Source organism: Protopterus annectens, chromosome 8.part1 (genome assembly GCF_019279795.1).
Source record: "Protopterus annectens isolate FY-2018-M chromosome 8.part1, PAN1.0, whole genome shotgun sequence".
Lineage (NCBI taxonomy): Eukaryota > Metazoa > Chordata > Ceratodontiformes > Protopteridae > Protopterus > Protopterus annectens.
In genome coordinates, this window is record NC_056742.1 from 76,834,428 (window position 1) to 76,848,775 (window position 14,348).

Sequence of the window (14,348 nt, forward strand, 5' to 3'; positions counted from 1 at the left end):
ACCTCCAGCGAGATTAGTTTGTGATCTGATCTCGCCAGTGAGGGGTATACTTCCGGTGTTGAACATTGTGCTCCCATGTTCGTGATGATGAGATCAAGTATGTTATCCCCTCTTGTGGAGATGGTGACTAGTTGTTCCATGGCATTTGAGTTTATGAATTCCAGGAACTTTTGGGCTAGGGTGTTTGGGCTTGAGTAGTGTTCCCAGTCTATATTAGGGTGATTGAAGTCACCTAGTATGATGGTGTTTGGTGATACATTTATCCCCTCTAGTGTTTTCAGGAAGGCCATGTGAGGTTCCTGAGTTTGTGAGGGTGGCCTGTAACATGCTACAATTTGCAGAGCAGTCTTGCCTATGGTTAATTGCACCTGGATGGTCTCCGATGCATCGTGCGTTGCCACCAGTCTTGAGGTGTGGGTGTCCTTGATGAATATGGATACCCTACCTCCTTTCTTGGTAATGTACGTATTTAGAGGGCGGAATGCATGATATGAGGTAAAACCTGATAGCGCTGGGGTGCTCTCAGGAGCCTTGAACCAGGTTTCTGTCACAGCACAGACATCGATGTTCTCCATACTGAGAAGGGCCTCGAGTGCGTGCATTTTGAGATTTAGACTTCTGGCATTGAGCAGCATTACCCGTAGTTTTTTCCCTTTTTTGTGTTCTAGGGTGGTAGGTTTAGAATTTGAGCCTTGCCTAAAAAGGCACTATGGGGTGGCAAGAGCCTTTGCCAATATCCGGAATCCCAGGGGTGACAGGTGCAAGCCGTCCCTTGCGAAGCAGCGTGGCTTGTCCAGCATGTCATCCCAGGCAGACAGATACTGGATCCCCTTTGAATGACACCAGTGTTTAAGCCAATTGTTAAAGCTGATCATCTTATCTCTGTATTGTGGCATCATTCTTGGTGAAGGTAGGATACTGCTCAAGGTCAGGGTCATACCTGCCTGGGCTACATAATCAGAGAGCTCCTCAATGTCTCTTTTCATGTAGTCCAAGGAGGTACGTCTCAGGTCGTTTACACCAGCGTGGACAATGAGTCATATTTGTACCTGCTGTTGAGAGACCTGAGTGCTTGCATTATGTGGTGGATTCTAGCGCCCGACAGGCAGCTTACTGTGACCTTCTCCTTACTCAGTCTGGTGAGCGGGACGTCAGTGTGTCTGACTATGGAGTCACCAATGACTAGTGTGTCTGGCATTGTGTTTGGCCTCAAGGGCTGTGACTGTTTGACACTCTGACTGTGAGGTCTATGTGTTGCAGGTGTTGTGCTCTGAGGTGGTGGTTGTTTGGGTGTCTGCTTTGGTGGCCTCTGCTGTTTTGGTAGATTTTTGATCAGAGCCTCCGAGTATGTCTTTGTGTGTTTGTGTATGATTTGAGGTTGTAATGGTACTATGTGAGACTGGGTCTATAGTGTGTGTGGTAACCTTCTCCTCCTGACTGGTCTTGCCAGTCCTATGTTGAGAGAGCTCAGCCTCCAGTTTGGCCGTATAGTTGCATCTCTCGCATGTATTTGTGTTTTGTGGGAGGAGGAGAGGGTTGTCTGTGTACATGAGGCAATTGTAACATTGCCTCAATATTCCCAGGTTCACCAGCTGAGCAGGAGAGGACACTAGCAACTGATCCCTCGACATGCTAGAAGGATAGACAAAAAACTTTAAAAAAGATTCAGGGGGACGTGGGTGACCGAGAAATGGGGGGTTACCTTTATGGGGTACCATCTATGACAAGAGTGCCGTATCGCGGTAATAAGTACTGTAGGAGCAAGTGCTAGGTTTAACAGATAGAGAATAGTCTACTTGGAGTCAAGTAGAGATGATCTTTTTAGTTATAGGATATGCTGATTTGATCAGTAGTATGGTTCGAGGAAGGTAGTTTTAAGGGAAAATTTGAAGAGTGGACTTTAGGTAGCCCGAATAGTTTAGTTTAAACCTGGTTAACCAGCGCTGCCCTAGTGTGCAACAGTGGCAGCTCCGCGCTAACGCGCTAATTCGCGCCAAAGCGTGCTTTATAGCAGGGGGCTGGAAAAGACAGGAAATGACCCAAAATGGCCAATAAACTACAAGTTACTGCCTTAAACCACTCCTCTGAGGACAAACAGGCAGCTCAGTACTCCCTACTCCCACTAGTGAGTAAAGAAACTACCCCTTGACCAAACAAGGAAAATGGAGAAAACAGGAACCAAGACCAAACCCAGGGATCAGCAAAATCACTGGAACAAACTATTAGAAAAGTATGGAAAACAAGAGTTTTTTTTTTTTTTTTTTTTTTTTTATTAAAATTGTTTAATACAGTGTTTATTTTTGGCTACTAAGACCAAATCTGCATAGGATAACAATATTAACTTTCCCTTTACTTCCAATCTACCATCCTAACTTTGATCTACATGTTTGTGATAGTAATAAAAGCAGTTGTGCAGACAGCTGCATGCTTGATGGACAATCCTGCTTTACTCCTCATCCCGGTCTTAATTTGTTTCCTACCCATCCATTTACAGTTAGATGCACAAGAATGTTCGTAAATTGTACTTGCTATTTTTCTTTCCCCTTTGTCATATTTTACAAAGTATTCATGGGAAAATTAACGGATGCCTTAGCCACATCAGTCACTTTTTCCTTTTTTTCCCTTATCCATATACTTGACCACTTTAACTGTCACTAGCATTTCATTTACTCCTTACCTTTAACCTTGTACACACCTTCATCCATTTCTTTCATGATCTCCATCAGTTATGAATGTTAAATATTTTATATTGAGTTTTCCAACCTAATTGGGCTCGTTTCTTTACTTTTTTCCATGTAAATGTTATAACCCTCTTACAAATGTTTTTACTTTCCGCCATCCATTAATTCATTCACTATTTCCAGAAAAGCGTACTTTTCATCTGACGTGTGTTTTTATATACATATATAATTGTGTGTTTATATTGCTATAGATGCATTTTGTATGGCGTACATTTTTAGTACAAAAATTTTTTTTTTTATTTTAATTTGGTTTTATTTTAATTTGTTTTTTGAAGTCTATTGGATGTTTTTCTCATGATTTCATGTTCTGTAAGTGTGGTTTGACTATTTCTGATTAAGTTCTGTTTTAAAAGAACAAAATCGCTAATTTGCTGTCTAATTCCTTATTCTGTTTGCCTTGCCAGAATATATATATATATATATATATATATATATATATATATATATATATATATATATATATATATATATATATATATATATATATATATATATATATATATTTGTGTATGTGGGTCCCCTGCAGATTGAAATTTTATAACTTCGACTTTCAGATGGCCGAGACCATATGATTGAAGATAAACTTTGAACGTTCTGAACGGAGATCTCCGTACAGCATGGAATAGGAAATTTACCTTTTCCTTGCTGTAGCATGATCTGAGTTGGTATATTTAAATAACGGGGTGTGGGAGTTGCAAAGGGGCAAAAATATCAATGAACCTTTTTTTTTTTTTTTTTTTTTTTCAGGTGTTCGTACTTTTGAAATGTGTATCATATGGTCTCAGCTCTGTAGTAGACCCATGTATGTATATATAATAAAAAAAAAAGTGTACATTTAAAATTTAATAAATATACATACCCTAATGCATTTGGACCTGGCACAGATTCTTTATAGCATCCTCCTAACTTTCCTGTAGATTCTTTCCATTTCTTTTACTACCTCCTTTTACATCTTTACATAACCATATCACTTTCCTTCTCATACATATTCTGTACATTTCAAATCCTTCATTAAATTTCAGTCTGTTACCCAAAATGGGAAAGCTTCCCTTTTCTCCCTTTAGAATACCTTTCTCTAAATATTTAAGTAGTCTTCCTGTGCCCCTTTCTCTACTATTCTTTCATGAATTTTTTTTTGCTGATGTCTTTTTCTTCTGTTGCACTCGTGTATTGTTATACTTTTTATACACAATTCACCAGTTTGTCAAACTGCTGTAAAACTTGCTTCATTGCCATATGATCTTCCCACACTTTATCTCTGACATTCCATTCCAGATTTTTTCACATTTCTAGTATTTTTCCCATCTTAACCCATGGGGTATCCCAGCTCCCTGGTACACTACTAGACCTCAAGTAGAAGATGAAGGGGATGCTAGATAGAAGCAATTTGATGTTAAGTTGCCTACTAATATCCAGGCCCCAGTAGCAAAAAAAAAAACCTCTAGTAGTTTTAGTTCTCGGTCAGTTGAAATTAAGAATATTTGAAAAAAACTAACTGTTTTAAGGCCAGTCCTAGTGTGATCCTTCACCTAGGGGGAGAACACCTACTCCTTCACAAGACCGGATTCAACATAAGTTCGAAGGAGGGTCAAATAGTCAGATTCGAACGCGAGGGTCAAATAGAGATTCGAATGTGAAAAAGGTAATGTGTGGTATATGCAGTCTCTGCTCATTCCTGAAGAGAAGTTTGGTTTTAGAAAACTGTTCATTCTGAAGTTTATATATTTACAAAGGCAGCTGTCCAAAACTAGTGGTGTATCTTGCCAAATGGTCAGGATGCCCTGCATTTTATTTTATGAAGGGAAAATTAAATGCGGTCTTTGGGGGGGTGGATACTGATATTTCTAAGGACTTTGAACATAATGCTTTTATTTAAGCCTTCAACTACTCGTCTCTATTTTTATTATATTTTTTGAAAAGTTTTAACTTTGCAATTTTGAATCAAGTTACTTTTGAACCCCTGAGGAGGGAATGTTAAAACAGCATTCAAGTATAAAGAACTTGGATGGCAACTTAAACTACATGCCACGTATTACCCAGGAATTGATGATTGCGCATCTTTTCAGCCTAGTTTGAAGTTTAGCAGCTAAATTACAGTAAAGATTCACCTAAGGGGTGATTTTAAGTTCATTTTATGTTTATAAAAGTCTGGTATTTGTGTTGGTTGAATTTTAATGTATTAAAGTTGTATTGTCTTGAATCTTACAAGCAATGTCGCAATCAAATTCATATAAATTGCAGTGTGGGTTTTTTATGGGACTTTCATCCTCATACACAGAACTTAATCAGAAAGCATTAAATAAATGTCCTTTTTATACCTTTTATTTTGTTTGGGAAGTTCATTGGACTCTGGCTGTAGCATTGTATTAAGGTTGCACCGTGTCAGTTTTTCTGAATTTGGTGTTTTTTATGACTGGAACAGCAAGTGTTTATATGTGCATAGAAAGGATTCTGTAAGCTGAGATTGTCCAGGTGGAGGGATCTTTTGAATTTAGCCATGTCATCACTCTGGTTTAGATTAGCCATTGTGTAGTCTCTGAATAGCTATTTGAGGATGCTTCAACCTTTATTCCTAAGATGACTTTGACTAGTCAGATTTGACTAGTGAGGAGGTCACAATTTGTGAGAAGTAGAGCTGCCCTATATTGACAAAGACCAAGCCCAGGATTTCATAGGCTCTGGTTGGAGTAAGGGCTAACTGGTCCAGAGTCTGAAGTCCAGAAATCCTATGGTCATGCACACTTGATGTATGCCTCCCAGTTTATGAAGGATTAGTTGGTCTGTTTAGAAGAATAGTTTTCTCTTGGTACATAGACACCATACTGGTTGGGAGGAAAGGCCAAGGGGGATGGGTTCTATAGTTGGTCGTGATGTGATGAGGGGTTTTCTTAATAGTGAGTTGGACATGGAGTTCCAGGTAATCTAGAGTCCAGCTGTGGGATGTTTTAAGAAAATAAGACACCTCCTTTACTGCATTCTTTGGTAGTGGACCTGTATGAGGTGAGGAGTAAACCCTGCACTTTGTGCTTTCACTGTCTGACTATGCATATATTGACCTTTTTGAGGGTAGGTTGTGCTTGTATGGTTTAGTCTTTTTAGGCTCCTAGCATTGAGCAGCAGTACCTTAATATCTGGATTCTGTTTAGTTTCTTCAGAAGGCTTAAACTGCCCTTGTCTAGAGGCACTAAGGGGGTGGGTGGATACATTTTTTTAGCCAAAAGATGGACATCTTGAGAGGTGTAGTCCATCCCTGGCACAAAGTGAGATGCAGTAAAGGGCATGTTTTAACATCTTGGTAACAGATGACTCATTTAAATCGTAACCCGTTGTATACAACCTCCTGGATGGTACTATGTGGCTGCAGTCCTGGATTTGTCAGGGTTGTCATTACCCTGTATTCTTGCATTTTAACTGTCCAGAAGTGAATGCCAATTTTTGTATTTAAATTTTGCTTCTTTACATATTAATGTTTGATGTACCATAATGAACATGTTTTATGGTCATGTGATGGCAGGTCTGGTTAAAAGCACTTTACTTGGTTATTCAGTAATCTACTACAGTTACTAGGTTTGCTACTGTGCATCTGTTGGAATGTTTACCATTGTTTTAAAGGGCAGCCAGATGTCCTAAGTTGAGTGGAAATGTGCAGTCTAGTTGTAGCTCTACTCAGGTTACCAACTTGAATAAAATGCTGTTAGAAAAGTCTTAAAATACCAGGCCAATAGATGGACATCCCATTATGCTTGGCATCTCTGCACGTGCCCTTAAAGGGTATAAAGCAGTGTCCCCTAGCATATGCAACAATTTTTTCATTGATCCTTTCTTACTGATGCAGGCATTTGTTGAAAGGAAACCACTGTTCACAAGGAACAGATTGGAGGGAACAAAAGAATATAAGTTCTGTATATTCCAGTGGAATGGCCAGCAAGAGAATTATACCATAGGTTAGACTGCAAATCTATACTTTTCATTTTTGTAGGAGATGGAACCAAAGTTAACTGGGTAAGCCTATTAGACCATTTCCAGGGTTGTCCCAGGAGTAAAATCTGGTTAGTGACTAGCTCAGAGTAAGCAAATGAAGGCTGTGGATTAAACCATGGAGTGGTGCAGGGTTGAGGAACACTTTAAACTGATATGAAAAGTGAAGCTGCAGGAAGAAATACTATACAGTTTTAAGTGCAGCAAATGATAAAACAGAAGGTTATGAAATTCCATTTGCATTGCACTCCATCTGTTTCGAGTAGTTCTAGGTTCATGTTTTCACCTAAAATCTAAGTCTAGTAGCTAAACATTAAGGATTTTGGTATATAAATAGTTTAAAGATCTAAATGTCAAATATAAATGAAATTCACAATGAACTGAAACATTGTTTGCATCTGTTTAGGTGGTGCTTCCATTTGCTTGGAATATAAAATCTGACATGGGGTTATGCAAGACTTGCTTGCTGTTAGGGAGTCTGTTGAACCTGGATTGTAGCCTAATTAGATGGCAAATTGCTAGTATTAGCTTTGGCCAAAATTCACAGGCAAATGCCTGCATTGAGGAAGAAAATGGGTAGTTAAACTTGTGGTATAAAAAAAAAAAGTGAAGACATCTTGAAACTTGTAGGACTGTACTTTTGTGCAGGGAAGAAAAGCTTTTCTACTTTATGGGTGGACTGTGCTGTATTGTAACTTCTCAGACTTTCTCTATGCTTTGTGACCTTGGTGTTGGGAGTATGCACGATGGATGTGTGCACAGGGGCATATTGTATGAGAACACCTTGAATGGGCTTTTAGTCAGTTTAGCTGAATGTGCCCCAGAGCCAGTTTATAGTTTACCGGGCTGTGCAACTAAATCTGTTTATTCTTTCAGATGCTATGCTCCTGAATGAGCTAGTGTAAATCAGTCTTGCATTTTTCATTGACTCCAAATTGCATATTCCTCAGTTTGCATGGTTTTGGTGTAGATTGAGGTCTTGCTTGATTTTGAATATTTGGTTGCCTTTGAAAAGTTCATGGTGCAGATTTTGCCATCGGATATGCTGCTGTAATCTGCAATAAATGGTGACATTTTTTTGCTGTTTGGTTGATGTCACCTCTGTCATTTCTGAAATCGGGTCCTGGGATTGTGAATGTGTTGCTGTTTGGGTTGCATATTAAAACAAAACAGGGGTCCCTGCGATGACCTCTTTGCATTGTCTTTGTATTTTCAGCCTGTTGTATTTGAATTTTAACATTTTATTTTCCCAGGGTGACATGGAATCCAATGGAAAGTACGTTACCAGCAAGGGCTCTTGTGTAGATTACAACACTGGGCCCATTGTATGGGGCGAACCTGGAACAAATGGACAGCATGCATTCTACCAGCTTATTCACCAAGGTAGCTATTTGCAAATGAAGAGTTTTGGTCTTCAATTAGAAGGTTCTTCTGCCAGCTCACTGCTGTCTTCTTTTTCAGGTACTCGTAAGATTCCTGCAGACTTCTTAATTCCAGCTCAAACTCAGCATCCTATTAGGAATGGACTTCACCACAAGGTAAAAACAAAATGGTTGTAGGCAAGAGATAGTGCATGTAAACTAGATTGCATTAGGTTATGTCCATCCTAGTAGCAACACTTCTGAAGTGGATATATTGAACCTTCTGTCTTGTTAGCTTCATCCTCCATAGTAATGTCCAGAGGTATGCCCTAACAACCAGTTTACTTAATAGAAATGCATTTTCGTAACATTTGTGTTCAGTCATCCACTTCCTCAAAGATCTCTAATCTCCAGTACTTGAGTGCAGCTATAGTTTTGTGGCTGGACTATGAAGCTACTTTTCATGTGTACGCCCACCCATGTTACAGGTTCTAGGCATTCCCAGGGTGGGCAGGAACCCTAGTCCCATTTGTTCCTCCCTAGCAATTTGCATCTGTCCATTCCCTGGCAAAGATAGGGTGGTACAGCAGCCCAGCTTGCTTGGACCTGGGGGAAATGGCCTACCATCTCCTCTTGGAACACTCTCTCCATTTTGATAACACTTCATAGCACTGCCCTTAGTGCTCCCCAAGGGGAGGTATGCCCTCTGCATGCCAGATTCTCCTCTGTTGCTAGTGTGAAGTGCACTGACAGCATGATGGCATGGTCTTGGCAAGTTCAGACTTCACCAGGTAACACTTGGGTGCTCTTAGTATGTGGTGTCGCACTGAGTTGCACAAGAACCACTTTCATCTACTCCTACCCCAGGTTGGTTGAGCTGGCAATGACTGTTCACTTCTCTCCCTGACCAGCTTCTTCTGGTGCCTGTGATTTTCCTGACAGTTACTTGGTTTGCTCCACTTTTCGTAGTATGCCATTTGACTTTCTGAAAACCCATTATCTGCAGCAGCATTTCATAACCTAAAGCTCATCTTTTTTGCTTCATGAGGTCTCCAACATTAGTCAGACAGAATTGAATTTAAGACCCATACTGCAAAAATAAGTAAAGGGATTGTTTTGGGACTTTATCTGTAATCTATGAACAGACACGAGTACAACAAAACAGGCTTCCACTGTAATCTATGATCACCAAAAGAGATATAAAATTAGGCTGCAGTACAGTGAGCAAACTTACCTTGTAAAACTAAGATTACACAGCTCTGGTACAGTGAAATCTGGAAATCCTAACTCTGAAGATAGCTGTTTAAAATGGTTTAGATTTAAGCCACTATGTCAGTTTTACATGTAAACAATCTTTTGTTGGAGCACTTGGGTTGTGACTGTTTAAACTCCTCAGCTTTTAAACTTGCAGGTCTGGAATGGCTATTCTAGCTAGTTAATCACCAAGTGAGATGTTTACAAATTACTGAACTAGCCAGAAATGGAGACCTGGGCTTTGCCCATCTTTGTGACCACTATCCCTCTGCATGTGCAGGGATGGCCATAGAGTACTTGTAGTAACTTGGGTGCTCCTGTTGGCCACCAAGGGATAGGCCAAGTGCCTAAAGCAGCTTCCCTGTCAGGAAGCTGCTTTAAGTATAACTACTTCCATGGCTGCCTGAATGCCCTTGTAGATCTCTTCTGCTGTTTACTCCCAAGTCTTGATGTTCAGCAGGCAAGAAAAGGAAAAATACATTCCACTTGTTTCTGTCTCGATGCAAGTTATGAAATTTTGAATGATCTACACTTCAAGTGTGTTGCAGAAATACCCAAACAGTACTCTGCAGTTCCTAACTGGACTATTTGTGTATCCTTCACTTTAGTCTGAGCACTCAAAGTGCCTTTTGAATTGATTTTCTTTAAGTTTTTTTGTGGATTACTTTAAACACGGATGCTGAGCTGTATGTTTAATAGCATTAGTTCTAGCTTAAGTCAGTGGAATCCCTTCATTCTCTGCATTAAATTGCGTTCAGTTTGCCGTCAAATAGCATAAACCATCTTGGCTTGCATGCTCTGTTCATTACAGGTTAGTACGTCTAGTGGTTGCACTTCCCCAGCTTCTAGGTCATGGACACTTTTCAGCCTACTCCATGTAAAATCTCTTCTGGTGAGCAGATGTGCTTTCTGCTTGCCAGGGAGAGTTGTTTTTTTTTTTTAGACTGACATAGTAATAACCTTTCTCCATTTTGTTTTAAGACCGGATTCTGTCATCTGTTGCTCAGGTGAACCTTCCTTCTGAAGCTAGTGGTTCTGTGACCTTAGCTTTGATTCAGATGAAATCCAAGTGATATCCTTGATTCGATGGGTGTAGCTGGGGATCTTGGTAATGGGGGAGGATTTTTCATTGGGAGGTGGGCAGGAAAAAGAGGGGGGGGTATTACATAAGGTGTAAAGGCACATTCAGGATGTCTGCTGTCTTCATTTGCTCTACATTTTGATTTACTGGGTTCTGACATGCTGTTTGGTGCAGAATGTCACACTGGTTCTAAAATGATCCAGTCCATCCTCTTCAACCATTATGACTTGGCCTCGGGCTTCGCTCTACTTTGTGCAGAAAACCTTCCCATATTCTAGCTGCTCTATACTGCACAGCACTCTACTTTGTTTTAGGTTTACTGCTTGAAAAGCGCACTTGAAAATGGCCCTAGGCTGCTCTTGAGTTTGACTGCATCTGTCTTGAAGTTTCTTGCATGTTATGGTAAACTGCTTGCTTTCAAGTTCTGCTTTTCCTCAGTGTAGTATTTTGTGATTTTTTTTTTTACTGTTGCCCTTTCCCAAGGCTGTAACTCATTTGGTGCTGTTCTGTCCTGGTTTGGTTTTGGTTTTCTGAATTTTTCTATAAAGAGTCTTACAGCAACTCCCCTTCTGTAGAATGTTAACCTTTTGGATAGGTTAAGCTTCACAACAGTCTGTAACTGGTTTTGTATATAGGGCATTCTGCTTGTAAGAATTCTGAAGTGCGTTTACAAAATTCACTTCGTAACTGCCTTTGCTGTTGTATACTTAAGAGCTCTTTCATTATACTGTGAAATCTGACGAGGAACCATACAAATAAACATTACAGCTGGTTTCATGAGTAAGGGTGGGGAGCAAAGGAATCCTCCTCTTACCCCCTCAACCAATTATTTCCCACAATAAGGCTTATAAAAAGAAAACTGTCTTCACACCTGGAAAAGCAGAAAAATGGGAAGTTCAGAAAGCGGGCTAAAGAACTGAATACTTGTGACACTTCTACTGCTGTACAAAGTCTGGACATCGAGTTAAGGGACAGAGTAATGCATTTCTAACTTCAGAGTTCAGAAATTGTCCTATTCTTCAGTTAGACCTACTAGTCACAGGAATATTGTAGACTTGCATTCTTGCAAGATAATGCTCCTGCAAGCTGAGGCGAAGATGGGGCTCATCTTCTGCCATCTGATTTCAGGGCAGACAGGGATTTGGTTCTAGTTTTTGTTTTGGCCATATCCAAATGGACCCATTCTTGGTGTTTTTCAAGCACTCAGAGGCCACTCTGACCACTTTTAGTGGTGATCCGCTCTACTTGGTTTATCCTGTCTTTAGTGGTATGGGTCAGGGACTCCAGGATGTCTGAGCAGATACTCTGTACCCCTTCACACTTCTGCCTCTGAGCCTTTTTGGCGGTCAGTGCAGAGGTTTGTTATCAGCCTTTTCAGTGTTTAAGCATTTAGGAGCCAGACTGGGTCCTTTGGCAGTAATGACTCCAATGTCTGTCAGTCCTGTCATCAGCATCGTAGCCATGCCTGACTTTTGTCCCATCTTCTACCTAGGTCTACTTCAGTCTGAACCTGCAGCCTTCATAATATCCAAGACTAGAAAAATGGCAAGCTGCCATAGAACTTGCTGTCTTCAGTTCAGTTCCCCCTCACTTTAGATATGTACTCTTTGAGGAGCCTAAAGGTAAGGATGTAAGCGGAAATATGTTGAGTCCCATCTTGGACATTGGTGATTTAAGCGGACACCCCAACTCCTCCCATGTGATCCCAAATTTTGGGAGATCCTGGGGTTCAGGGATGATTGGGGGGGTAATAATCAAATACCCCCTTTTCCTTGGAGGACTGTACAGGAAGCTTTCTGTTTAACTTCAGTGTTGTCCCTTGCAGGCAAATATTTCATTGCTTGGAAAGAATCCATTCTTGTACCCCCTACTTTATTCCAAGGAGACTGGATGGGATCCTCCAGCTGTGTACAGACAAGGGCATATTAAAGTTGCTTACTGTGGATACTTCCAACTGTATGCAGAGTTGAGCATATTGGTAGTGGCTTGCTATGAATTTCTGGTGTTGCTGTAATGGCCCTAAAGGAGCAGTGTCTCCAAAGCAGTGATCAATCCCCCCCTTCCTATTAGTGAGTACAGTCCTGAATTGCAGTGGGAAGCATGTATTCATCTTCCCAATTTTCCAAAAAGATGTTAAATTACTATTCTTGTACTAGGATTCCAACATTATCTTGCAGATGAATTAAACAAATTAGTTGTCAGACTGCTAGATCTGAAGATTAAACTTGTTTCTCATGTGGAAACTAATGTAACTTTCTGCGTGCTGTACAAATTCAGCAGATTGAGCAGTGAGTAACAGATACCAGCATCACAATTTGCTGCCATGACTGGCTGCAACTGATGGTACCAACCTCCTTGGATGCCCATCATGAATCCAAACCTAAGGGTTTCATGGCCACTTTTTTTTTTTTTTGGGGGGGGGGGGGTTTGACCAATCTCCTTGGATGATTGACTTGGCTTGATGAGCTCCCCCTGTCTGAAGAGTTGTATAGAGCACACATCTTCCTCCATACTGTGTGTTAACACAGGATGGAGACCATATGTCCAATGTCTATAAAATCCCTGCAGCATGCCCTATTGACAACACCAATTTTTGTAAGGCCTTGGTGTCTAGGCAATTAAGGTGCTGTATCCCAGCTCAAGTCTCTTCCTTGTTACTACCATTTGTTCTACCAGCATTTGAATACTATATAGGAAGTCTTCAAAAGTCTGCCATCTCATTACATTTACAACAATGTTCTCTACTTTGCCATTACTACATTTGTTTACCGGAGTAAGAATCTTGGCTTTGGAATATACACTTCCATGCAAAAATCAAACCACCTGAACTTTGCGTACCTAGGAACCCTACAGATTTCTTGCATTTTTTCTTGTAATTTGCCTTTGTTCTTCATAATCTTTTATGATCGGATTCTTAATTATACTTTCTATATTGCACTTTATATGCAAGAGTATATTTTAGAACAGACTAATCTGTGCTGGACCTGGCCTTTCACTTACTGCTCCCTTATCCTTTCACTGCTATAACAATCCTTTATGGGAAATTCTAGCACTAACCTGCAATCCAAGCTGCTTAGCCTTTGCTCTTACCTTTCCTGATTTTATTTACTCTCAGTGCATTGGTGCCTTTGCTAAATTCCACCCCTTCTCTATTTTACATACCACATCTTGAACATTGCTGTTGGTACACTACCTTCCTTGACTGGCTTAGTTTTTAAACTTGTGCTACTTATCCAATAGTCATTTCTTTCTGTAAGAACTTGCAGTCAAAATCTGAAGTCTCCCCAATTTCATTATCCTCTTCCATTTTTATTTGTAACCTTCTGCTTGAGTTGTGTTGGAGTACTCTTTCAAATCTGGTAACTCTAAACCACCTTGTTTGTGGAAAATCCAATAGATCACACTTGCCACCTTCCCCTCCTGAATGCCTTCAGCTCAGCTGTTGTACGCAATTTGTTTGAAAAGGTTTGATAAATGCACCTGACCTAAATTACAATGACTAAACACTAACTTTGCATCTTGCTATCCATAGCTTTAATCAAGAGCATCAAGTATATTTAGCTGCCTTGACCCAAATCCTTCCTAATCCATCCACCTAAATCTTATGTCCCAAGAATGAGTGTTCCTGAACCAATTCATGTGGTGAGTACAAAGTGTACCACTATACTTTTGTTTCATCTTGTACCACAAAAAGACCTGAAGCATTATTAAGGTTTCAAACACCAAAATGCCCTCTTCTGAATTTATAAAGTACATAGTTGCAAATAAAACACTACCTGCTTATCTTTGCGAATCATTTTCTTTAATGACTCACTGGAGGAGAGGCTGTAGAAGTGGGGAAGACCCTCCCCCTCCTAGTTTTAATTAAGTGCATCTTGTCAGAGCCTTCCTACCTTTAATTCTTACTGACAACCCTTCAAGCAGTTTTTTTTA

At 40.2% G+C, this 14,348-nt stretch overlaps 1 protein-coding gene across 1 annotated transcript in view; it reads left to right on the top strand.

Moving 5' to 3' along the window:
- Window positions 1–14,348, top strand: part of GPI (glucose-6-phosphate isomerase) — a 236,822-nt gene that overhangs the window by 170,513 nt on the left and 51,961 nt on the right. Inside the window, exons 13-14 of the mRNA XM_044081684.1 lie at window positions 7,973–8,102; window positions 8,181–8,257. Coding sequence (XP_043937619.1) covers window positions 7,973–8,102; window positions 8,181–8,257 — 207 coding nt within the window. The remainder of the gene's footprint in view (window positions 1–7,972; window positions 8,103–8,180; window positions 8,258–14,348) is intronic.